This window comes from Vombatus ursinus, unplaced genomic scaffold (assembly GCF_900497805.2).
Source record: "Vombatus ursinus unplaced genomic scaffold, bare-nosed wombat genome assembly UNPS02012147.1, whole genome shotgun sequence".
Classification (NCBI taxonomy): domain Eukaryota; kingdom Metazoa; phylum Chordata; class Mammalia; order Diprotodontia; family Vombatidae; genus Vombatus; species Vombatus ursinus.
The window spans coordinates 917,200-942,788 of record NW_020951925.1 but is presented as its reverse complement, the minus strand read 5'-3'; the positions used below and the strand labels follow the sequence as shown (position 1 = coordinate 942,788).

At 56.9% G+C, this 25,589-nt stretch overlaps 1 protein-coding gene across 6 annotated transcripts in view; it reads right to left on the bottom strand.

Moving 5' to 3' along the window:
• Nucleotides 1-6,558: 6,558 nt before the first annotated feature.
• The window catches only part of COL18A1 (collagen type XVIII alpha 1 chain), a 130,726-nt gene continuing 111,695 nt past the window's right edge, over nt 6,559-25,589 (bottom strand). For 5 of the 6 annotated variants that reach the window (XM_027857412.1, XM_027857413.1, XM_027857410.1 and 2 more), the window contains 22 exons: nt 24,861-24,896; nt 24,007-24,096; nt 22,348-22,377; nt 22,167-22,193; nt 21,238-21,300; nt 20,973-21,026; nt 19,600-19,626; nt 18,929-18,982; nt 18,140-18,214; nt 16,634-16,711; nt 15,764-15,806; nt 15,117-15,179; nt 14,112-14,155; nt 12,543-12,665; nt 11,070-11,214; nt 10,863-10,936; nt 10,405-10,536; nt 9,774-9,806; nt 9,064-9,387; nt 8,400-8,597; nt 7,430-7,545; nt 6,559-6,972 (listed from right to left, as the gene is read on the bottom strand). In XM_027857412.1, the coding sequence (XP_027713213.1) occupies nt 6,756-6,972; nt 7,430-7,545; nt 8,400-8,597; nt 9,064-9,387; nt 9,774-9,806; nt 10,405-10,536; nt 10,863-10,936; nt 11,070-11,214; nt 12,543-12,665; nt 14,112-14,155; nt 15,117-15,179; nt 15,764-15,806; nt 16,634-16,711; nt 18,140-18,214; nt 18,929-18,982; nt 19,600-19,626; nt 20,973-21,026; nt 21,238-21,300; nt 22,167-22,193; nt 22,348-22,377; nt 24,007-24,096; nt 24,861-24,896 (2,046 nt within the window). In that variant the 3' untranslated portion in view covers nt 6,559-6,755. The remainder of the gene's footprint in view (nt 6,973-7,429; nt 7,546-8,399; nt 8,598-9,063; nt 9,388-9,773; nt 9,807-10,404; nt 10,537-10,862; nt 10,937-11,069; nt 11,215-12,542; nt 12,666-14,111; nt 14,156-15,116; nt 15,180-15,763; nt 15,807-16,633; nt 16,712-18,139; nt 18,215-18,928; nt 18,983-19,599; nt 19,627-20,972; nt 21,027-21,237; nt 21,301-22,166; nt 22,194-22,347; nt 22,378-24,006; nt 24,097-24,860; nt 24,897-25,589) is intronic. The other variant, XM_027857409.1, reaches the window with a different exon arrangement.

Genomic DNA, 25,589 nt, shown 5'->3' with positions numbered 1-25,589 from the left:
AGGTCCTTGTATGGCTGAGAAGGGCTAAGTCTATCAATGTTAGTACCTAACTGATTGTGTCATTCCCTTCTCAGCCAAATCTGATGAGAGTAAGGTTCAAACAGTGCTCGTCTCCCTCCCTTCTTTCCCTCTGCTGGAATAGGTTTTTGGGCTTTTTCCTGTAATGTAATTTACCCTTGTCTGCCTCCTCCTTTCCTTTTCTCTCAGTACATATTCTTAGATCAGATTAATCCACTTATTTGGATCCATTTAACCCACCTGATTAGATTTTTTTTTATCATGACATCAAAGTCAACTTATACCTACCCCCTTTATGTATACTCCTTTAACATGGTGTAGTAACATTACAGTTCTCAAGGGTTACAAGTGTCATCTTCCCTTGTAGAGATGTAATCAGTTTGCCCTTATTAGTAAAATGTTGTTTCTTTCTGTCCCATTTACCTTTCTATGTCTCTCTTGAGTCTTATATTTGAAGATCATATTTTCTGTTGAGCTCTGGTATTTTTATCAGGAAGGTTTGAAAGTCCCCTATTTTGTTGAATATCCGTCTCCTCCCCTGAAAGATCATGCTCATTTTCACCGGGTAGTTGATGCTTGGCTGTAATCCAAGCTCCTTTGCCTTATGGAATATCATATTCCACGCCCTACGGTCTTTTAATGTAGAAGCTTCAAGGTCCTGTGTAGTCCTGACTGTGGTTCCACGATATTTAAGTTGTTTCTTTCTGGCTGCTTGCAGTATTTTCTGTTTGACCTGGTAATTTTGGAATTTGGCTACTATATTCCTTGGTGTTTTCAATTTGGGATCTCTTTCGGGAGGTGGATTCTTTCTATGGCTATTTTACCCTCTGGTTCTAGGACCTCAGGGCAGTTTTCCTTTATGATTTCCTGAAAGATACCGTCCAGCCTCTTTTTTTCATCGTGATTTTCAGGTAGACCAATAATTTTTAAATTGTCTCTCCTGGATCGATTTTCCAGGTCAGTTGTTCTACCAATGAGATATTTTACATTTTCATCTATTTGTTTTTGTTTGACTGATTCTTGCTCTCTCCATTTGCCCAATTCTAATTTTTAACAAATTGTTTTCTTCTATTACATTTTGTGCCTCCTTCCCCATTTGGCCAATTGTATTTTTTAAGGACTTGTTTTCTACGGTTAATTTTTGTCCTTCCTTTTCTAAGCTATTGACTCTCTCTTGCATACCTCTCATTTCTTTTCCCATTTGTTTTTCTATCTCTCTCATTTGATTTTTAAAATTCTTCTCGAGCTCTTCCCAGAAGGCTTTTTGGGCTTCCGACCAGTTCATATTCCGTTTTGAGGTTCCAGATGTGGGTTTGTTGGCAATGTTGTCCTCTTCAGAATTTCTGCCTTGATCTTCTCTCTTCCCATAATAAGAATCTATTGTACGTTTCTTTTTGCTCATGGTGTTTGCTTATTTCCTGACCTTTAAAGAGATCAGGCTGTCCTGCTGGGGAGCAGAGGGCACTGACCCAAGCTTCTTGTGTTGGGAGCCTAGAGCCTGGTCGCTGGCTCTGTGTGCTGGGGCCTCTGATGTTGGCAGCTGGAGGCGGTAGGGCTCTGGCAGCTTACCTGGTGTTGGGCTGGAATCAGCAAGGCTGGAGCTCTAGGGGTAGGATTGGGTGGTGTGGCTCCTGGAGATTTCCTGCTCACCCAGGCCTTTCCTTCCTTTGGTAGCCTTAGGCAGAGATGGCAGACTCAAGGAGCTCCGCCTGAACCAGATCAGTGGAATCAGGAAATGTTGAGTAAAACAAATCTGTGCACAATGCAATGTAATGCTCCTTTGTGGTTTTCTCAGTAAGTGTGTGGCCCTGGGGATCTGCTTCTGTTTGAGTTTGACTCCACTGAAGGATGCATGGGGAAAAGGAAGGGAGGCTTGGCTAGGAGAAAGGAGGGAGCGTATGAAAGAGGCATCATGGGAGCAGAACAGTTGGAAACTGGCTGGAGGTAAGGGAGAGGGCAGTCAGGTACCCTACAAGCTCGTGAACCTGGGTGACTGGCAGGATGGTGGGAGGTGGAATCGGGATGGGTTGGAGTGGCAGCAGAATGAAACGCTTTAAGGGTTGTATTTGAGGTGCCTGTGGAACAGCCGGGTGGAGATGTCCAACATGGAACTGGAGCTCAAGAGAGCCTGTCCCTGGAGACCGAGTGTGGGGCATCACCTGGGTAGAGACAGCTGAACTGACAGGAGCTCGGGAGGCCACCGACAAAGAGTGGAGAGAGAGCAGGACCCAGGCCAGGGCCTGGAGGATGGGCCAAGGAACAGGATGGCCGATGGGCGGGCAGACAGGGCACAGACTGGTAGAGGGCAGTGGCCAGGAGGGAGGGGGAGAGGAAGGGAGTGAGCATTTGTTAGGCGCCCACTATGTGCCAGCCATGTGCTGAGCACTTTACCAATCTGACCTCATGTGTGATCTTCACAGCCCTAGGGCGGAGGTGCTGGTGTCATCCCCACCTTACAGATGAGGAAGAGGAAGGGAAGGAGAGAGAGAAGGAGAAAAGGAGGGAGGTGCTGGTGTCATCCCCACCTTACAGATGAGGAAGAGGAAGGGAAGGAGAGAGAGAAGGAAGGAGGGAGGGAGGGAAGTTACCGAGAGCATTTTAAGTTGCAGAGAGGTTAAGATGAGAAGAAGATTGAGAAGAAACAGCTGGCTTGAGCGGCTGATTATCTTGGAGGGAGTGGCTTTGCCAGCTGCGTTTTGGGAGTCAGTTTGCAAGGGACTGAGAAGGGCATGGGGGTGGGGAGAGAGGCAGGAGGAGGAGGGAGGGGCCAGGCTGCTCTTTTCCAAGAGTTTCTTCTTGGACTCTGGACCTTGGAGGACCTTCAGGGTTCAAGCAGATGTTCTGTTAAGAACTGGCCTGTTTGTAGAGGAGGGGACAAACCAGAGCTTTAGGAGAGATTGAAGATGAGAGGGGAGGCTGGAAGGGGAAACCTTCTGGGAGAGGTGGGGGGATGGGCTGGAGGGCTTGGCCTCAGCAAGGAGGAGCAGACGCTTTGTGAGGGGGGAGTTAAAGGGAGGTCCCCTAATGAGATAGAAAGAGAGAGGGGGGAGGGGAGGGTTCCAAACAAGCCTGGAAATGGGGGCTAGTGTTTTCATCAGCTGAAGTGACTGGGCCGTTCAGCCTGGAGAACAGAGGCTTCTGGTGGGATCGCGCCAGCTGCCAACTACGGGTCGGCGTCTCCAGCCTGGATGGACCTCAGCAGCATCCCCATGCCCCATGACCTCACTGCCCAGTGGCCATCTAAACTCGGTCTGAGAACGGGACAAGGCAGTAGCCTGCCTGCCTTGGAAGGTTGGTGGACTAGGCCAAAGCAGGGGCAGGGAGTGAAAGGTGCCCTGAGGCAGCCTTGGGCTGCCTGGCGAGAGACTTCCAGGCAGGGAGAGCTGCTTTCGGCCAGAAGAGGGGGCCTCCCCATCACTGGCGCTGGGCGGAGATGATGTCGATGTAGATGGTTCACTGAGGTCCCTTCCAGCTGGAAGCTTCTGCGACCACAAGGCAGCTCCCAATACGGGCCAACCGACAAGTGAAGGCGCAGTACAAACTACACACCAGCACATAAAAAAGGCCGTTTTCCTTTATTCGGTGCCTTTCAGCCCACAATGCTCGCGCGCGCACACCCCTCCATAGGCTTCTGCGGCATCCCTTAAACATTGGACTGCAGACATGAAAACAAGAGGCGCGAGGCTGTTTTCTTGGGTCTTTACAGGAGCCCCAACGTGGTAACAAGAAGCAAGGAACAAACTAGGGGCCTTGTGCCTCCACACCCTGGCTCTCGGCACACCCTTTGCCAGGACAGAAGCGGCCGCGATCGTGGGCTCCAGATGGCCTCAGACGGGCAGGGACCCCGCATGACCTAGTGACCCGCCGAAACATGGGCCAGCCTCAGTCAAACACAGAGCCCTCTACCAGTCTGTGCCCTGTCTGCCCACCATCCTGACCACCCCAACCTGGGTTCCCAGATCACATGCCCTCTGCCGGCTCCGTCTGGGGCAGAGCAAAAGATTTTTATGCAGAATAGTTTTCCTGTTTATTTGTTATTTGACTTTCTTTTCTATTCCAGCTCTCCTTGCCCGTGACAGATGCCAGGCTGTTTGTCGGTCCTTCTCCCCACACCCCACATAGATCCTAGGCCTAGGCCCTACCAGTAAACCTTAGAGGGAGACTTTCACATCTGCCCAGATGCAAATTGACCCCTGTCCTTTTGCTCCTGAATGCTTGATGACTGTAGCCCCCAGAATGAAACTGTCTGGGTCATAGAGACTGTCCCTTTGGGGGCCACCCACTCTCATCCTTAGTTTTTAAAAGTCCCCTTCCCCTTAAAAACAATAAAACCAGCCACTACTCGCAAAAATAAAGGCAACAAGGTGAGATTTGCATTTCAAGTTTTTCCTCCAGCCCAAGGGCAGGGAAGGTAGAGAGGGTGCCTGAGGGCATTGCTAAAGGCTCTACTCTGAGTCCTGGCCTGGATAAAGGAACAACATGGTTTTCTTCAGCTGTCCTCAGTGGACTTTGGGGGGTCAGTAGCACTGAATCCACACCAGGACCTCTCCAGGAGAAGAGACCCTGGCCCAGAATGGTCAGGGGGGTGGAGCACCGTAAGGATCTGTGTCTGGCTCCTAGCAGCAGCAGAGGAGGGAGCAGCTCAGCCTTCCCAGCAGGGACAGCCAACCTGGGCACTCAGGGCACGCCGATGAGGTCAGGATTCCCTTCCCAAGCTGGGGGTGGGGAAGGGGGGTCAGGGAGCATCCCTAAAGAGGCCGCTGGCTTTTCAGCAGAAGCCCATGTGGGCAGAGGCCAGAGTGCAGGGAGGTGGCCAGCTGCCAGGGAGGAGGCTTCATGAAGACCCCCCCAGCCCCCCAGAGCTGCGGGGAGCACCAGAAGCCCACTGCAGCCCTTGGGGAGCAGGGTTTAGAAACCAGCCCAAGCCAGAGAGAGCAGAGGGTGCCAGGCAGGGCAACAGCTTGGATTCTTCTTTGGGGATCACGGCTCACTGCGCGCTTTGGGGCCCCCAAGGCAGGCGAGGTGGCTGGTGTCCCCTGCCCCTTTCTAATCACTGGGCCTAACAGCTTTCATTTCAAACAAACCAACAAACCGCATGCCACGCTGGGAGTCTCTGGGCTACCAAGAGTGACCTGGCCAGGACTTGCGCCTGGCATGGCTCTGGGCACACTCTGATGCTTCTCTCCATACGTGCCCACGAGCTCAGAGGCACCTGCCGGGCAGGGAAGGCTGGGACCACTGGTGCCGAACCCCAAACTTCAAGGGGGTCCTCAGAGCTACCCCAGGGCTTGCTACCCTGCTGCTCACTCGAAGACCCTCCTGGCACCGTGGGCAAGCTGCTTCACCAGGAGAAATGAAGACAGTGCTGCTGATGCCATCTACCTCTCTGGGCCTCTGTGGGGGAGCAAAGTCCTCTACAAACCTTGGCGGCCCTCAGGATTGCTTCTGGGATGAAGGCAACTTTGGATTGGGCAAAGATAAGCAGAGCTAAGGTCCTGATGCGGCCTGCTACAGCTCTGCTCTTACCCTACATGTCTGGGCAGGGTGGGGAAAGCCCTGGGCTCTGTCATCACAGGGACCTGGGGCATCTGGAGGAAAGTGCTGCCCATGTCTCTGGCAATGCTCCTTGGACCCAGGGCTCAGGGAGCAGGTGTGAGCACAGATGGAGGGCCCCGCCTCCATCCTCCCTCTGCAGAGGAGTGCTAAGCCACTAAGAGCTCTGGGAGGCACCTGCCAAAAAGATTATGATTCCCTCACCTACAGTTAAGGCACTGAGAGGGAGGAGAGGGGAAGGGGGCAGAGGCAGAGAGAGACAGACAGACAGAGAGACAGAGACAGACAGAGAAAGAGACAGAGAGAAACAGACAGAGACAGAGACAGAGAGACAGAGTCAGAGAGACAGAGATAGAGACAGAGACAGAGAAAGGGAGGGACAGAGAGACAGACAGAGACAGAGAGACAGAGATAGAGGGATACAGAGAGACAGAGAAAGAGACAGAAACAGAGACAGAGGGATACAGAGAGACAGAGACAGTCAGAGAGACAAACAGAGACAGAGACAGAAAGAGAAAGGGAGGGAGAGAGAGAGAGACAGAGAGAGACAGAGACAAAGGGAGACAGACAGAGATAGAGAGTCAGAGACAGAGAGCGAGAAGGAGGAGGAGGAGGAGGAAAAGGAGGAGAGGTGAGGAGGAGCTTTCACCAAGGTCACCCCTCCCCTCTGCCTCAGCAAAGCCCCCTGCTGGTCATGACTGGGAAAGGCCCTTTGGTTAAGGGTTCTAGTGGGAAAGGGGAGCCAGACAAGGGGGCTGCACCCCCCGCCCCCTCAGGAGCTCAGCGCTGCTCAGTCCGCCGACGAGGGTCCCCAGTGCTCCTGGGGCACAGAAGGGCAGACAGAGCCAGGCATGGGGTGCTCAGCCCTAGCCCGGCCCAGCAGAGCAGCCTGTGTCTGGGGCACGGAGCTGGGGCAGGGGAGCCTGAGGAGGCCAGCGGGGAGAAGCTGGAGGGAGAAGGGAGGTGCCCGTGGGACCAGGCTTTCTGTTTTACACTTTTTAAAAATACACTCTTTGGCTTCTTTTTATTTCTTCAGCGATTACATGGAAGTCAGGGCCGCTCAGGCCGCGGGCTGGCCCCTCGGGCCCCTCTGGCCTGGGGGACCAGGACTGCCGGTCACTCCCAGAACCTGTCCGTGTCCTCCGCGTGTCCGTCAGTCACCCCCAGCGGGCAGGGACGGGCTCCTACTTCTTGGAGGAGGAGGTCATGACGCTGTTCTCGATGCAGAGGACGATGAAGCTGTTCTGGCAGCTCACAGCCTTCTGCTCGAGCAATTTGCCCGAGAACAGGGAGGACGCCTGGCCGGTGGCGGCCCCTTCGTCCGTCCGCCAGGTCTCGCAGTAGCTCTCTGTCAGCCGGCGTCCCTTGGCGTCCGAGCCATGCCACACGCTCTTCTGGGGCCTAGGAGATGCACAGAGATGCCGGCATGCCCTCAGGGCCCCGGCTCCCCCAGCCATCCTCTGAGGTCCCCACTTGAAGACCTCAGAGGAAGGGAGGGAAATAGGAGGGGGGAAGGTTTGCCCCCCCAGGAGCCCTAGAATCACAGTGTCCTCTCTGCCCAAAGGACCCCAGAGAATGGGATGAGAAGCCTCTCGCTAGCATCCCCAGGTCCCGCCCCTTCTAAATGCGAGGCGCTAGGGTCCGTCAGTCCCTAACAAACAGGCGCCAGGACTCCGGGAGGGAGAAAGCAAAGACAAGACCCCATTTGGAAGCTGGAAATTCAGGAAAATTCTGTCCTGATGTCTCCTCCCCTTACTGAGCAGACACAGTTTGCGCCTGGGCACCAGAAGGAACTGAAAAATGAGTTCCACATCCCTCAAGGCCCCCGAGCCTGGAACCCAAGGGACGGGGGACTCACCAGGCAGAGTGCCGCAGGACGTCCTTGCCGTCGAAGGAGAGGATGCGTGAGCTGGGCTTGAGCTGGCCTTCCGAGCCCGAGAACAGGGCCTCCCAGCTGTCAAAGAGCAGCTCATCCTTGGGGAGGAAAAAGACACCAGGAGAGACGTTGGGAAGAGCCCAAACAGGCGTGCCAGCGCGGAAGGCAGACCCGTGGCAGCCCACCTGCCCCTGACCGCAAGCTTGGACCGTCCACTTAGAACCATCCCATTCCAACAGGCCTGAGGTCCTGGAGGAACATCATTCATCCATCGACGTGTGGCCACCAGCGCTGCCAGGAGGGCTGTGGCCAACCCCCGTGGGGGCCGAGGGGAGAGTGGCTGGGCAGCTGGTCTGCTGGGGATGAGCCACCCAGAGCAGCCTGGGGCTAGGACAGGGAGAAGCTTGTGGAGGCCAGGAGAGCGAGAAGAGGCTGCCCTCAGAAGCGCGGACACCACCACGTGTGCGAGGTCCAGGGCTTTTGGCCTGGAGGCCAGGAGGTTGGTTGTGTTGGGTTTTCTACGCTGAGTTTGCCTCGCACTCACTCCTCTGATAAGAGCATGATTCTGCAAAGAGGTTCTTGGGCTTCACTAGCCTGGCTGCCCACGGGGCCGGGACACCCCCAAAGGCTAAGAAGAACCCACCAAAGTGTGGCTGACCTGGGTTCAAATCTACCTCTGACATTTTTTAGCTGTGACCGTTTCTCTGGGCCTCAGTTTCCTCATCTGTAAAATGAGGAGGTCGGATTTGAAGACCTCTAAGGTCCTTTCCACTCCAACTCTACGATCCCATTACTCGGAATCCGGCACTGCTTCTGGGAACCGCAAGAGTTGACTTCAAGTCCAGGATGAGTGACCCTGGGTGCAGCCTTTCTCCCTGGGCCTCAGTTCCCCCTGTGGAGAGGGGGAAGGCCTCCTGGCCCTCAGAGCCCACGGAATCCGCGAGCAGTCTACCTGGAGATTGATGATGGGCACGTTGCCACGGTCCGCCCTCCGGACGATGCTGTAGAGGTCTTGAAGCCTGGAGGACAGGAAGGCGCGGAAGGTGCCCATGAAGCCCACCTCCCGGGCCTGCTGAAAGCACTGGAAGTCGGCCCCGCGGATGCCACGCATACTGCCCGTCTGGGGGCTGTTGAGAGCGATGAGGTGGAGCTGGAACGAGAAGATGGCGGAACAGGACCCACAGATGAGCTGCGTCTGTTCGTCAGTCGGTCAACAAGCTGGAGATGAGCGCGGACAGAGAGTGCGCGGGCCAACAGCGTAGTGGGACACGTGAGCGCGCTCCCAGGGCCTGACACACAGTAGGCACTTACTAAACGGTTACTGACCGAGGGGGCGTGTGCATAGGAAACAGCCCTAGGAGGCTTGGAAAGCAAGGTCGGGCCTATAGAAGCAAGCGTGGCACCGGCCAAGCCTCAAGTCCAGACTGGGCCTGCCCTCGTGGAGCTTACAGTACACATACACCCGGCCAAGGAAGTGCCAGGCAGAGGGAGCCTTTGGGCTGCTGGGGTGGATGTGGCTGGGCATGGCTAGGCTGAGGCGCTCAGGGTCTGGAGCTGCTGAGGTTGGAAGGGACCGTGAGCCAAGACGGCCGCGTGGCGCTGCCATGGGCACTTACAGCAGGCTGGAAGTCATGGTGCATGTGCAGCGGAGAGGCCGTGGGCTGTGCGGGCCGGACGTTGGTGTAGGAGCCGTGGTAGCTGGGGACGCGGTCGTGAGGGTGCTGCTGGACGCCGTGGCGCGGCGGGTGGTGACTGGCATGCTCGGAGAATCGCGGGTGGTTGGCCTGGATGTCGTCGGCTCTCCAGGGCTTGGCGGTTGAATGTGGGTAACCCCGGCGAGGATAGGGGAGGCTGCCATCTTGAATGTGGGAGCCCGCCGGGGCTGAGTTCCCTGGTGAGTACTCTACGACAGGAGGCTGCAGGACGGCGACCTCGTTGTCCTGGAGAAAGGAGAAGAGCCATGGAGTGTTCAGAGAGGCCTGTGGCACAGCTGGAAGCAGACCGCGTGTGCGCATACGTGAACATGCATGTGTGCATACATGTGTGTGTACACATGCTCACATATACACGCATGTGTGATCGTGTGGTTATGGGTGCCTGTGGGTGTCTGTGGGCGTGATGTGTGTACGGATGCCCAAGAAGAGCTTTCAGGATCGCTGCCTGGCCTGAGCACCTGCTCCAAGCGTGAACAGTGGGGCTGCTGAGACAGCCCCGAGCCCCCCAGGGAGGGCAAGGGGAGCCTGGCCCGGCCCGGCCTGGCGCTGGCCTCTGCGGCTCTCTGCCCCTTCCCTCAGCCATCCCGGGACGAGCAAAGGTTCTCACTTACCACCCCCCGAGAGAGCACGGTCTGGGCCTCCAGCTGAAAAGAAAACACGCAGCGTTACGAGCCTGGCCACGTTCTCCGTGTCCCCTCGGTGGGGGCCCCTTTCAGGGCCAAGAGCACATGCCAGGCCACGGAAGACATGGGAGAGGCCTGGAGCCTGGGGGACCCATCCCCCATCCCCCTCCCCATCTTCCCGGGGCCCTGGGGTCTCAGCCTAGCAAGATCCCGGCTCTGTGGCGCTCAAGCCCTGGGGCAACCTTGGCGACCTTGACCTGTTTCCCCGGCCTGTACAAGCTTTCTAGCTGTGGGCAGAATGAGAGCCCCTTGAGGGCGGGACTGTCTTACTCCTACTTTTGTGACCCCAGTTCCAGACACATAGTAGGCACTTTGATAAAGAATGACGCCAGCTAACTTCGCCTCCAACGAAGGTTTGCAGAGCACCTCAGTTGTCTTACTGGTTCTTCACCACAGCCCTGCGAGCTAGGGGCTAGGATTGTCCCCATGTTACAGATGAGGAAACTGAGGCCCGAGAGACAGAACGCCTCGCGCAGGCTCTGCCTCCCTGGAGCCCACTAGGACGGGCTCGCCCGCAAGGCCAGCTGGCGAGGAAGCCCGCTCTGTTGCGGGGACTCACCAGGACTTTCTTGAAGCCGTTACGCACACGCACATACAGCTCCTCCCTCTCTGCCACGTAGACCAGCCAGCCCTCGGGCACCTCGTGGGCTCTGTTGAGCATGGCCTGGTAGCTCGTCCAGATCCTCAGCTGCTGGAAACACAAGCCGAGGCCCGCGTGGGTGCCGCCAGAAAGAGGGGAGGGGTCGGCGGGGAAGAGAAGACGGGGGCCCACAAGGAAGTAGAGGGAAGGGGGAACCCCCTTTCCACCTGTCTCCGGTCGCCTTGCGGAGCTGTTTCCCCATGGGGCCCCAGCTCTCCAAGCTGGGCAGAGGCACCATCTGCCCTGTGGACAGTGCTAGCTTCCCAGGTGACCCCAGGGCACTGTCCTGGCAGGCCAGAGTGGGCTCAGGATGGTGCCCTCGAGGGGTCCCCCAGCTTGCCACCATACCCTGAGGGTGGCCTTTTTTTAATACTCACCCCTGATGATGTCCCTGAAGTCCCTGGGGGGCCTGGAGGGCCTGGGGGGCCTGGGGGGCCAGGGACACTGATAGCTGGAAGAGAGACATGCCCTAGAATGAAGCCCATTTCCCCTGCTGGGCAGCCCTACCCAGAACCCACCTGAACCCACCTACACCCTTCCTCCTCCTGGGCTGCGCTCTGAATGCCCTTCCCCAGAGAACTTACTCTGCCTGTGGGGTCCTGGGAATGACGGCGGTCCTGGGGGTCCAGGAGGCCCAGGGGGGCCCTGTCGTCCCTCATAGCCTATGCCTGGAGGACCCTGAGGTCCTGGGGGGCCGGGCTGACCCCTGATGCTCTCTCCCTTGGGACCCTAAGCATGAGACAGGGTAACACACGCATGTTGCATGTCAGGGTCCCAGGAAGCAGCTCCACCTGAGGGCCCCCTGAGCCTGCAGATCCCCAGGGCCCCAGGCCACAGGGGATCGTAGCTTCAAACCTCCACAAGCAATGCAGCGCAGGTGGGAGCTGCTTGGTGTGTCCCAGACGGCCCGTGTAGCAGGTGACCACGGGCGAGATGGAGACAGTGATCCCAGAGGGAGCCTGGCCCGGGCCCTGAGAGGGCGCCTCGGCTGGGGCTAGACCCTGCAGGACCTGGGTGGGTGCCAGGCATGCCCTGGGCTGTGCTTGGGGTAACTCTGGGGCTCCCGCAGTGCCAGTAGGGGGACGGGGGTGGGGGAAGAGGTTCAGAGGGGCTGATGGGAACAATAGTGCCTCCCCTGCCGAATGTAATTAGCTATGAAACACATTCTGGGCCCGAAAGAGCCAGATGCCTGTTTGGTCAATGGGCTCATTATAAAGTCCTGGTCAGGCCGTACGGGCACAATTCAAATACCCGGGCGCTCAAGAGGAAACCGCTTGTGTCGAAGAGCGCTTGGGCTCCTGGCCCCCCGGCCTTGTTCCCCTGGTCCTCCCAGCTCTTTGTTATTCTGGGGATATCCCCAGCAGGGAGGGTCACAGGGCACTATGGCCACCCTGGTTCTGGACATAACTCGATTTAATGCACTGCTCTCTTTTGGGAGTAGCGGGGGGGGGGGTATTTTATTTCTCCTAATTACATGTAAAGGTAGTCTTTAACATTCATTTTTTAGTAAGATTTTGGGTTTCAAACTTTTTCTCCCTGCCCCCTCCCCAAGACGTCCAGCAGTCTGATAGAAATTATACGTGTGCAAGCATATGAACACTCAGGACACGTTTAAGGGTCTACTGTACGTGAGGCCCCGGGAGGATGGATGGCTTGGTGGTGGGCACTGGGCGGCAGGGACCTCACTGGGGCTATGGAATTCCCATAATCCCACTCTTTCAGGATACTGCCTGTAAGGGCTTGGCTGTGGGCACCCAAGGTGACCTGAGAAAGGACAGGGACGGACATGGAGAGCCTCAGGCAGGGAAGGAAGGGGCCTGGCTCCCCAGTCTGGAGGGATGCCCTGCCTGGCACATGCTCGGCCACGCCTCGGCGCCTGGTGCCTGGCCCAGAGCTGGGAGTGGGCAGAACCAGCCCCACAATGCCCAGTTTTCACCTGCCTGTCCTGGTAGGTCCCAGGAGGTCCCACTGCCTACCCCCTACTCACCGGCCCTCGAGGGGAGGCCCCCTGGGGCAGCACCAATGGAGGGGAAGCACAGGATGGGGCTCAGTCTTACCGGAACACCGGGATACCCTGGGGGGCCCTGGGGGCCGGGCAGGCCTGGGACTCCAGAGCTGAAAAATCCTCCACTGCCGGGCTCACCCTTTTCCCCTTTCGTGCCTTCTTTCCCTTTTTCCCCCTGTAGACAGAAAGAAGTGAGTGAAGGAAGCCGGGGTCCTCAGGGCTGTGTGTTGGGGGACGTGGTGTCCCCCCAAGGCCTCTGTGGAAGCCTGCCCACTGCCTGGCGGCTGAGGCTTCCCAGTCCCCTTGTCCCTCCTGTCACAGACCTGGCCCTCTCTTCCTCCCCAGGATCTCTTGTGTCCGACCCCTTCGCTCCACTCATATAGCCACCCCCCACCTGAGTCTCTCACCAGAGGCCCATCCCCCACTCAACCACCAAGACCAGGTCACTCCTCTGCTCTAAGACTTTTAATGGCTCCCTATCACCGACTCAAGTCAATTAAGTCTAAGCTCTTCCCTTTGGTTTTGAAAGCCCTTTGCCCCTCCCGCCTCTTGGGGCTCGCTAATCCTAGGGCTGGAGGTCTGCCGAGCACTCCACACCTGGTATCTCACTTGACCCTCGCGACAACCCAGGGAGTTCTGTCAATGACTCCCATTTTACAGATGAGCAAGCTGAGAAGAGACTTGCAGAGGGTCTAGCTAGTAAAGTGTCCCAGGCCAGGTTTGAATCCAGGACTTCCTGACTCAAAAGCCTATTAACTGCCTTTCCTGCCTGAGGGCCCAAACAAATTGACTTCTCTAGGTTCCTCTCACACCCTGCTCCATTTCTCTTCTCCACGCCTTTGCAATAGCTGTGCCGCCTGCCTGGGATGTACTCCCTCCTTACTGCTACTCAGAGTCTGGCCCTCTGGATCATCACTTTGTCTGTGAATGCCTGTAACAACTGGGGTCTTTCCTCCCCAAATAGACCGGGGTCCCTGGCTTTGCATTTAGTTCTCTCTCTGCATGTCTCTCCATGAGGTCTTCCCTAAGACAGTCCAGGTTCCTTGAGAGGGCTGCTCTTGGGGTCAGGAAGACCGGAGTTCAAATCCAACCTCAGACTCTCAAAAGCTGGGTGACCCTGAGCGAGTCACTTCGTGACTGGCTGCCTCAGTTACCTCATCTGTAAAAGGGTCAGTGGCATCTCCCTCTCAGGGCTGTTGGGAGGCAGGAGATGGCTTTACAAGCCTTGAGATCACTAGGCAGGTTGGCTAGAGTGTAAGCCGCCTGCGAGCAGGCTGATTTTTGATGGGGGTGGGAGGTGGGTGCCTGTCTCCTCAGCACCCTGCACAGGCCTGCCACATACACAGTGGGTGCTCAATAAAGGCTGGTCCACCCCTGGGCAATGATTCCGAGGCCACCCGCTCAGGTTTTAGAGGGGTGCAGGGCCCCTCCTCTCTCAGAGGCCGCACCTGCCTACTCCCTGACTAGCCTTGCCCCGCCTCAGCCTGGCAGGCTCAGCCCGGGCCTCTGGAGGGCTTCCCTACCCTCCCAGGCCAAGCTTCCAGCCAGGGAGCCCTGGGAAACTGGGGGAGGGGCTGGCACAGTCGTGGGCCAACGCTTGGAGAGAAGGGGTCTCACTCACCTTCATGTGCTCCACCAGAGTGCTGAAATCATACGGCAGGATGCCTAGTGGGAGAGAAGAGAGGCGGCCGTTAGGAGCGGCCTGGCAGGCCCCCTGCCAAGTCAGCCCCAAAGGCCTTGGTTCAGCTCTCCCGGGAACGTGGTCTCCATGGCCTTTGCGGCAAAACAAACAGAGGCAGCACATCGCCTCCAAAGTGCTGCCAATGGAAGGGCCCTCAGGGGTTGGAGAACGTACTGAGCCTGGGAGCCCAGGCAGAGGGGACTGATGGGTCAATACGAATGCTGAGGATGCATCCCAAGTGAGGAGGGACAGGCCAGGAGAGAAGCGGCCCGCTGCAGCCCGGCATCTCCCCAGAGCCCTGCTCCTGGCTCCGAATAGCACGGTACCCATGCCCCCGCCTCGGCGCCCGGGCCTCAGGACATCCCCAAGGACATCTGCTTCCTGGCTGCTCCCTGCAGGACGTCAGGCACTGAGCCCCGGACCGAGACCTCTCCCCCAGCGGGGATGGCACCAGGAGCTGCGGCCAGGGCCTTGGCGAGCACTGACCCTGCTCTGGCATGTCTGATGCCGGCCTCTAATAGGCTGGACCTGGCGTGCTCCAGGCCTAGGCTTCAGAGGGCCAGGGGACCCGAGCTCAGAAGCTGGCACTGAATCCAGCCCCAGCTGTTTGCAGATGAGGAAATGGAGACCCAGGAAGGAAGATGGCTCAGCCCAGGTCACCCAGCTCATTGGTGGCCAAGCAGGAATCGACTCCAGGGGTTCAGCCTGTGCCGGTCTGGGAGGAAAAGGGTGCTGCGGCTGCCCGCCGCTGAGCCCTGCCTCCACCGCCTCTCCTGGATGATAGCAGCATCCCTCACTCCCCGTCCTGAGCCAGCTGTGACACAGGAGGTGCCCTGGAGGCCCTGCTGCTCCCCGACACCCTGAAGGGCACCACGATCCCCCACCCCCAGAGGCGAGCACCCCGGTGCCGGGGACAGCTGGAGCTCACGATGCATTCAGGCTCACCTGGTGGCCCAGCAGGTCCAGCTTCTCCCTTGTCACCCTTGGGTCCGGGGGAACCTTGGTAACCTAGGGCAGGAGAGCACAGATGTCTAGGAACTGGGAGAGAATGCCCAGGAGCTGCCACCCTCCCCCCATGGGGGCTCTGCACGGCTAGAAGTAGCGGCCACAGAAGTGGGGCACGTGATAACAGGCAGGACAGCTTCAAGGCAGCAGAGGAACCATGGTCCCTCCTGCTCCAGGGAGCCAGGGTCTCTAAAAGGAGGTCGGGCTGGGCACCCACTGCCCAAGCAGCCTGTGTGGGGCTGGAACCAGGCCCAGGGATGCCCAGAGCACGCACAGCTGTCAGCGGGGGCAGGGGCCCACCCAGGAACTTCCAATGGCCTGAGGGTTTGAACCACAGGAGCAAGTCTGAAAAGGGCAGAAGCCAGCACCAGGTCACGTTATGTGGCAAAAGCTGAATTTGGACAACGTGACATGTCCTGGGACAACAGGAAATGTGGGAGGGGGATTGTCGCCCCATCAGGTCGCTAAGCCTGGCTTCACCACTTGAGGGAAGTGTGCGGTTTGGGCGGTGTGGGGACAGGGACGAGGAGGGGTCCCGTCCTCTGTGACCCCCCAGAGAATCCAGCTGCCCTTCCCATTCTCCTTACCCGGCAATCCTGGAGGCCCAGGGCGGCCAGGCTCGAGGAATCCCTGAGAAGCACAAACAGAGAAGAGCTGGAGACACAGGCCTGACGGGGCAAGTCCAGGCCCCAAGGGCCCCACCCTCCCCAGTGCAAAAGGACAGGGAGCCTCACAGAATCTGCAGACGCCTCCAGCAGCCTGCCCTTTCCCAGGCGGAGCCCCAAGTCCCAAGGCCTCCCCCAGCTCTTCCTGAATGATTGTGTCCAGCCCTGACCAGGTGGCGCAGAGCTGAGCTTGGGGGAGTGCTGAGCCCACCCTCTGAGGCGGTCTCCCCCGCTCCCTCCACCCCTAGCGCCAGAGATCCAGAAGCACCACTTTGGGGAGGAGGCCGAGAATGGGCACCTTGAGCCCCTGGATTTAATAATAATGGTGCCAGCGCACACTCACACAGCACCTACTGTGTGCTGGGCACTTTGCTTTACAAATATTATCTAACTCGATCCACACAACAACCACGGGAGACATTTGGCAGTTGGGTCTGACTCTTCGTGGCCCCATTTGGGGCTTTCTTGGCAGAGATACTGGAGGGCTTTGCCATTTCCTTCTCCAGCTCATTTTACAGATGAGGAAACTGAGGCAGACAAAGTGAAGTGGCTTGCCCAGGCTCACACAGCTAGTAAGTGTCTGAGGCTGGGTTTGAACTCAGGTCTTCCTGACTCCTAGCTGCCCCTACTTCAGATATGGGACAGAGACTGGAGGGAGCATTCAAAGCTTCCAGGAGGGAAGATGAAAGCCAAGATGTTCAGCAAAATATGAGGCCCTGCCCAACCCCACTGCAGGGGCCCCAGGTCTTCCTCCGTGGGTGAGCAGATGTGGCAGAGGGAGGGATTACTTACATTATTATCATAGAAAGAAGTCCCAAGGAGGCCTGGGGGGCCTGGGGGCCCTGGGGGCCCTGGGAGTCCAGGAGGGCCCTGAAAGAGGAAGAAACAACAAATGAATGACGGGGCCCGGGCCGTGAGCTCCCAAATCCAACCGTGGGGAGAAGACGGAGGCTGCGGGAAAGGAGACTTTGAACAAACACACGAAATTGGAAATTTTGAATTGGAAATTGGAAATTGGAAAAAGAAATGAAGCCTGGGGAGTGGGGGTCCCTGGGAAGGCTGGCAGGCTTCATCAGCCCTAAACTCCCGCTGAGCAGAGCAGCCCGTGTCGATCAGTCATTGTCCCTCGGGAGGGGAGCGCAGAAGCCACCCCCCCAGGATGCTCATCACTAACGCTCCCTCCCAGGCGGGTGAGGAGGACGCACCCTGCCCACTCAGCACAGTGCAAAGGGGAGTGGAGGAGCACTGTCCTGGGGCATCACACGGGTGGCCCCCTGCAGACCCATGGAAGCCTCCCAGGCCGTGAGAGGCCTGCCCTTCTCATTCCTCTGCTTGGTTATCCCATAGTAACTTCCACAGAGAGAAGACTCGGGGATCCAGGATAGCTGGGTCAAGTATTTGAAGGGCGTCCCCGTGAAGGCTTAGCCTCGTCCTGCTTGGCCCAGGACAGACCGAGGAGCGACAGGTGAAAGAGGCCAAAGGTCAACTGTGGCTCGATCTATTGGTATGGTTTCCTGATCCCGATGCCCGGCCCAGAGCTGAACAGGCTGCCTCAGTCTCCCTGCCTGGAAGGCCTCATCCATGGCCACCCCTCCAAGATGGAGGTGAGGGGATTCTGGTCTAGGAATGCTCTGGGCGCCTGCCCACCCTTAGACGCTGTGATTCTCTCATTTTCAAAGGAGGTGACTTAATTAGGCCCAGTTCGGCCAGCGCTAAAGCCACAGCCTTTCTCATTTGTGGTCCTGGTACCCTCTCCGTACAAAAGGACGGCCCTTCCTCAGTTTGCCATCAGCCTCTGCTTCCGTCCTTTGTAAGAAGTGCTCATGACACTTGGTCCCTGAGTGTGGGTTTCAGAGAGAACCTCGAAGAGAGAAGGCATGGCCTGCCCTCCCCAAACAGAAAGGGTGTGACCACCACCAGGCTGGCTGATGTGAGATGTGCAGCCCTGCTGAGCCCCTGCGGTGACCTTCCATAGAATCACAAGATGGAGAGCTAGAGGGGAGCCCTGAGCCCATCTAGGCCATCCCCCTTGCTTTCAGAATGAGGAAACTGAGGCCCAGAGAAGGGAAAGGACTTGTCCATGGCTGTATAGGTACCAAGTGGCAGAATCTGCTTGGACTTCAAGGAAAGGTTTCCAACCCCAGATGTGACCCCTTAGGCCCTCCTCACCCATCCCTCAGTCCCATCATCTGGGCAGGCTTCCCCCAGTGCTCCTCACCCAGCCCCCAGCCCCATCAGCGCCCATCCCCAACATCCTGGCAGACTTCCAGCATGGAGTCCCAGCCCCAGAATATCTACCCTGGGTCCTATGGCTCTGTTGGCATCTGCAGGCTCCCCCTTCTCCCCCTTCAGTCCGTTCATGCCCGGGCGGCCCTGAAAGAGAGAACGAAGTCAGGAGAGTCAGCTTCCTCCACACTTCTCCTCTGTGATCATCTCCATTTCCAGAAGGTGGAGCTGAGCCAGCCAGCAGTCAGGCAGAAGGCATGTCAGAGTGGCCCTGTGATCCTGGAGGGCAGAGTGGGAAACAAGTGACTTCCATTCATGTTGGCACCATGCCACAAGGGTCCCACATATAGACAGAGCTCAGGCATGTGGAGACACATTCTGAGAGGAAAAAAAGCCCCCCCTGCCCCATGATGTTCCGACTGCTCTAGCCATGGCAGCCCAAACCAACTGGGCCAAGCCTGCAGATCCCAGCAAAGGTTCCATCTTCACTCTGGTTCCAGAGGGACGGGAGGAGCAGGAAGTCAGCTTGCTCCTAATCTCCCACAAGATCTGGGTCAAGGCCTGGTGCTTGATGATGCCCAGGACAAGTCATCTTGGCACCCAGATGAGCTGCCATGGTGGGCCACAATCCAGCCCACAAGCCTGGGCCCTCCACCCTGCCCCCCAGTCAGCCTTCCAGGCTGAATCTGTAGCTGCAGAAAGGGCTGGACACTCATATGCCTGGCCTGCTGGTGGCCCCCATTACCATCCCTCAGCAGCAGCAGGCCTGGGCTCCTGACAGCAAGGCCAGGGCAGGGCATGTTGGGAACACCAAACAGGAAATGGAAGACAAAGAAAACAAAAAAATTGAACAATGCTTACCGGTCTTCCAGGAATTCCAATTTCGCCTTTGTGCCCAGGGCGTCCATAGGGGCCCTAAAGTAGAGAAACAGCATTTGAGAGCCACCAGAAGAAAGGGTCTCGCTTCAGAGGGTCATGGGACGTGAACGGGTGAACGGACCCTTAGACACCCTGATGTCCAGCCTCTATATTTTACAGATGAGGAAACTGAGGCTCAGGAATATCATGGAATTTGTAAATGGTAGGGCCTTAAAACCATGAATTCTGGCCTCTTTGCTTTATAGAGAAAGAAACCAATGCCCAGACAGATGGGATGACCTGTCTGAGGTCACACATTGAGCTCGTAGCTGTGCTGAACCTGGGACCCAGGTCTCTGGACTGCCATTGGGCTCACCAGTACCCCACACTGCCCCCATTCCCAGATACATACTGGAAAAGGGCTGAATGATCAGAATGAAGCCCCAGGAATGGGGGGCAGGGTGGGGGGCACAGGCTCCATGGAGAAGAGGCACATCAGTAACGGCAGGGCCAGGAACCCTGAGGTTCACGCTGCCACCACTACAGCATCTCCTGCCACGTTTCAGAGATGGCGAGAGGGCGCTGAGCCTCGAAGTCAATGCTCACATCACCCAGAGCAAATTTCTCACCCTCAGAGTACAAAGTGGGGGAAGAAAAAAGCGTTCAGAACTTACCGGGGGCCCCCTGTAGCCTTGGTCCCCCTGTGCAAGGAAACCCAAGCCACATTAGTATATGACTGACCACCACCTGCCATCAGGCAACATTCTTTCCCACTGCTATCCTCAGCCCACCCCCCCCCCCGGCTGCTCAGACCCCTGATGCTCCATCTGGAGACACCCATCTATGCTTACTGGAAACTGTCTCTTGCCCTTCCCCAAGACAGATACCAGAACGCCTGCCCAAGAGTCCACTATGTGCCTCAGAAAGTCATCCGGGCAGCTCTCCAGGCCTTCTGAGCTGATTGTCTATGAGAGCCAGTGGGCTGGGGCTCCTGTCTGCCCCGCCTCACATTCAATCACAGGCCCAGACCCTGGACACTGGCTTTTATTTCTTTTTTTTTTTTTATTTTAGTGAGGCAATCAGGGTTAAGTGACTTGCCCAAGGTCACACAGCTAGTAAGTGTCAAGTGTTTGGTCTGAGGCCAGATTTGAACTCAGGTCCTCCTGACTTCAGGGCCGGTGCTCTATCCACTGCGCCACCTAGCTGCCCCAACACTGGCTTTAATAACATGAAGACCTGTTGGACTTCAGTCTCTAAAATCTGTTTTGCCAGGGGCAGGTTGGCCCTGAGGCATTCCTCACTTTCAGCACCATGGGCAGCACCATGAGCACAGGACACAAGGTGGTGGGTAGGAGAGCAGTATTCCAGGTGAGACCCTAAAGGGCCATAGCTCTGGGACTGAGATGTAGCCCTCTGAAGAAGATGAAGCCCAGAGAGGGAAGGGCCCACCCAGGGCTGTACGAGTCAAAGCATCAGAGGCAGGTGTGGCCCAGGCGCTCTGGCTGCAAAGGCAGCGGCTCCCTTCCTGGATGCCATTTGTCAGATAGGTGACGTTGCTCATGACCATGAAGGAGAAAGGAGTTAGCTGAGCCTTGTGGAAACAAAGCCTGGACTGTGGGGCCATCTGAGCAGGCTGAGAATGAGCAAAGGCTGGAGGCTTCCTTCCCTCTGTGGCTGCCTGGAGATAGGCCCAGGACAGAGTGGGCTGCGCTAACAGGGAGAATAGGTGATGACGCTGGGCTCTCAGCTGGGGCCTGGCTGCAGGGAGGGTCCCGGAGGCCAGGAGCTCCCCTCCCCTCCCCTTTGGTCCAGAGTACCCCTGTGCTCTGTCCCCCAAGCCCAGGTGATGGAGAAATTGGGCACCTTGGCTCTCTTTGGAAATCTGCCAATCTTAGGTTTCCTTCTCAGGAGGTTCCACCTGGGCTCACCTCACTGACTAACAGGAATGCTATTCTCAGTTCCCTGGCATTTCCAATCATGAACCCTGGGTACACAGAGAAGGGGGAGGAAAGCAATCAGGCTTACCCCAAACTAAATTCAAACTAACCTTGGCTCCTTTCTCGGCAAGTGTGAGGATACTTCCAGGTTCGCCCTTCTCCCCCTAATGTTGGCAAAGAAAGGACAGAGTAGGATTAAAAAGGAGGCTCACTGACTGGGAGGCTCTTCATTGGGTGGAGAACATGATTTTATTCCAGGCAGAGCCTCTCCAAAGGAAGATTAGCCCCATTGTACAACTGAGGAAACTGAGGCTTTTCAGGGTTCAGGGACTGCACTCAGAACCAGGCCCTTGCTTTCCCACTTGATTCTCTTACCTTGGCTCCGGGGGAACCCTGTGGCCCGTTAGCACCAATATCTCCCTTTGGACCAGCTGGGCCCTAGAAAGGAAGAGCATTGGTACAGACGTGACGGAGATAGTGAAGTGCCTGCCCCCCAGACTCCATTATGAGGTTGGGGGGACCTCTCTGACAGCCACTTAGAGGCATATGCCCCAGGACACAAAGAGACCTCCCAACAAGAGGCTTCTCCAGCCCGCTGCCTGTTAGCCATTCCCAAAGGAGGAGAATTGGCTGGGCATGATCATTTCCTCTTATATAGAAAGGAACTGAGGCCCCAAGGAGGTGAAGGGACGTGCCCAAGGCCACCCGGATAACCTGAGGCGAGAGGTCCAGAAGCCATCTCCTGGTCCTTATTCTAGAGCTACTGCCTCCAAACCCTGCTGCCTACCCAGCAGGACCACACTATTCCCCTTCTTCACAGAGGGAAGATGGCCCACCAGTCAGTGGCTCAGATTTGTATGGGGTTTCTACTTTAGACTCCGTAGACCTTCATTCTACGTACACTCCTGTATGAGAGAGTCGCCCCTGACAGAATGACAGGAGAGGTGTAAAGGGACCTCGGTCTGGGTTGGGTTGGCCCACGTGGCTTCCCGGGTGCCTCCTTCCTGAAGGTCTGGGAGGGGCACTCCAAACCATCTATGTAAAGCTTGTCTCCAGGGAAATGGCAGCATTCCACCTGGCGTGAGGCTGACAAGAGCAGGAGGCTGGTGTCTGTCACCCCAGTGTAACGCTGCCAGTGTGAGAGTCCTGACAAGATCTCACACTCAGTGCCTAGCAATGGGCACAGGGGCAGAGACTGACTGACATTCTCAGCTTAACAAAGAAGCCTTGAATGGTGCAGGTTTAGCAAGAGAAGAGGGAGAGTTTCTTGTGTGTAGAGGTGGACGGGGGCAATAGCCGCTTACCGGGAATCCAGCATAGCCGGGTCTGCCCTGGGGGAAAACCAAGAGCCCAATGTTAGCTCTCAAGGAAGTGCCCACATGGCATCCCACGTTCACGAAGTCAAGGGCTGCTCTCCCTGTGAAGCACCTTGGCCAGAAGCCAGGAGCCCTCAGGAATGCCCGAGAAATAGAATGGGCTACGTACCTCCCGCCCTGACACGCTTGCAAAGGTTTTCTTTAAACCGACGGAAGAAAAGAAAAGAAAAATTAGATTCCACATGCTCATCTCGTGGCGCCCTCCCTCCTCCACCATCCAAAGACCCACGATCGCTCATTTGGCATCATTTTTGTTTTCTGATGCCCTTCAGGCTTGCGAGTCTCAAGCTCCTCTCGACAAACTAGGCTCCAGTAACTCTGGTTTTATCCACTCAGAGAGGGACGTTCACTCTGATGGCAAAGCCCGTCTGCCAATGCTGTTTCCAAGGAACAGGGTCTCCTAGACTCTCCTAGAGGGGGCCATTGCCATTGACTGGCATGTGCCCACCTAAGTGCCCAACCTTGCTTTCTGCATCAATCCCTTCTGGTGACAAACCTTCCTAAAGCAGGAGAGCAAACTCTCTGTCCTGGGCAGACACTCCCCCCCAAAGAAGAGTGAGTCATCTGAGCATCTGGGAGGGTTAGCTCCCCAGTCAGGCATAGCGAATGCCCACAACCTGGCGTTAGCTAAAGTGCCCATGGCCTGGCATTAGCTCTCTAGTTGGGCGTGGGAAATGCCCACAGCCTGGCGTTAGCTTTCTGGGCAGGCATGGGGATACTCACAGCCTGACATCAGCTGCCTTTGTGTTGTGGACAGCTGCCAGAGATATTGGGCACAAAGACTGTGGTTTGTGTTCTTCTCTCCCAATTGTCAAGGTCCCTTCGTAGCAGGGTTGCATTGATTTTGTTTGCTTAGACGTCAGAGTGAAGTTCCCCACTCCTCTATGTCTCGTAGAATGTTGGACAAACTCCCCAGAGGAGGTCTCTCCATGAGGGCAATTCTAAAATGTTATTTCCCAGGGGCAGCTAGGTGGTGTAGTGGATAGAGCTCCAGCCTTGGAGTCAGGAGAAGCCAAGTTCAAATCCGACCTCAGACCAAACACTTGACATTTACTAGCTGTGTGACCCTAGGCAAGTCACTTAACCCCAGCTGCCTAAGCAAATAAATAAATAAATAAATAAAATAAAATGTTATTCCCCTGCAGGTGCAATCGGAGGGTCACTGGTCCCATGGCTTTAGAGCTGGCAGGGATCCTGCCCCATCCACTCTCCTTCGTTTTATAGAGGAGGAGGCTAAGGCCCAAGGAAAAGTAAGAAATGGTGGAGATGTGATTGGAACCCAGGGCTCTTCATCACTGTGGGTCCAGGCGGCTTCCTGCCTCTCCTGCAGTCTGAGTACCCTTTAGGGCACTTGGGTGTGAGAAGGCCACAGGAAGAAGAGGCAGGTGGAGGGCCAGATGGCAATGGAAGGGGACTGAGAGAACTCTGCCCTCCTCAGTCATCTCTAGCAGGGGACCTGTCCCCCGCCTCCTCACAGATGCCTTGGTTTTCAGGCTCAAAGACAGCTTTCAGAGGTCTGCACCCAAGGACAAGGAGGATGCCTGCAGGGAGTCCTCCCAAGTCATTGCCAAAGACCCCTGGAGGCACCTTGAACACGCAGGTCAGATACAACACACATGCACACACGTGTGCTACAAAGGTACTCGTGCGCACACGCAATCTGACTAGCAACAGCTCCAGATCCTTGGCGGCCTTCTGCCACGGCATTGCCATCCAGCACAATTAGGGAGAAAACAGGAGCGGGCTGGCCCCAAGACTTGCTCCTTACCCCTTCCTCGGATACGTAGCTCACCTCTCCTGGAGGGCCAGGAGGCCCGGGAGGGCCGGGCTGCCCCACACCATCCTTCCCTGGTTCTCCCTAGAAGAAAACAGAGAAATCCTCTCAGCTTTTCCAGGCCTGAGAACAGAGTTCTCTAACAATGGACGGTAGGGAGGCATCCTCGTGAGGCTCTTTTGAAGAGGGCAGAAAGGGCTTGGTGACCGGGTCAAGGACAGGCCCTCAGGAGCTGCCCTCCCCTCCCTGCTGACCACCCCCCCCCAACAGCTCCAGCACTGACCAAGAAGGGAAGTCAAGGCAGCTGGGACAAATACCAGCCCAGGAGGCTTAAACACAATGGGATGGCCTCAGACCCTTTAAAATAGGGGTGACTGGGCATCCACCATCTAACCCTCCTTCCAACCCACAGCTTGTGCTCTGGGCACAGGTGAGAAGGTCATCATCTCACACTGGAAGCGACCTTAGAGGTCAGTGAAGCCAATGTCCCCCTTTTACAGAGGGGGAAACTGAGGTCCCACAGAGTTAAAGGGATTTGCCCAGAGTCACATAATCAGTGAGTGCCTGAGGCAAGATCTGAACCAGAGCTTGCTCCATCCATTCCTCAAGATGCCCACATCCTGGTTATGGGCAGGACCCCAGCAGCCCCCGGCAGGATCCCGGCAGCCCCCGGCGTTCCCCTGGCGTGACCCCGGCAGCCCCTGGCGTGACCCCAGCAGCCCCTGGCGTGACCCCGGCAGCCCCCGGCAGGATCCCGGCAGCCCCCGGCGTGACCCCGGCAGCCCTGGCATCTGGGGCTGTCCATCACTCAAAGGACGTAGAGGAGAAAGCCAACGACTTTCCCCTACCTTCTGCCCCTGGCTTCCTGGATCCCCTTTCGGCCCCTGCAGGGAAATAAAGGTGATCATTGTGCCATGTAGAAGGTGAATTCTGAAGCTTCCCAGAGCAGATCCAGAAGAAAGCAGAATCCAAGGGAATAATGCTCGTAAGCCTCGAGCTGGAGGGGACTGAGTGCAGATGCCTGTCAGTCCAACCCCCTCGTTTTACGGGGGAGGAAAGTGAGGCCTAGAGAGGGCCCCAGGTCAGATGACCAGGAAGGGGTTGGGGCAGCCCTTAGACACAGGGCCCGACTCTGAGGCCGGTGCCCTTGCCACGGCACCATCCTGCCTATTACTGAGATTCAGGCTGTGCTCCAGGGGCACCAGGCGGTGCTTGTGTCTAACATCTTTTCTGGCCACGACCACAGCTGATGCTCAGAGCCCCCCTGGAAGTTAGGTGCAGGGGCAGCGTTATCTCCACTCTCCAGATGAGGACGGGGAGGCTCAGAGGCCAGACCTGACCAGGGGCAGTACTGGGATTCGACCTGGTCTTGGTGACCCCGGGGCTTGAGCCTCTCACAGGAGATCCCATGGGCTTCCCTGACCGTGGGACAGCTAACCGGTTTGTCTCCCTCAGAAGAGTACATAGTAGGAGCTTAATGTATGTTGATTGCCTGGCAGAATGAAGGCTCTGTGGGCCCCCCACCCCTGCTCCACCTTCCACCAGGGCACTGGTCCTGGGGAGCTGGAGGGAAGAGC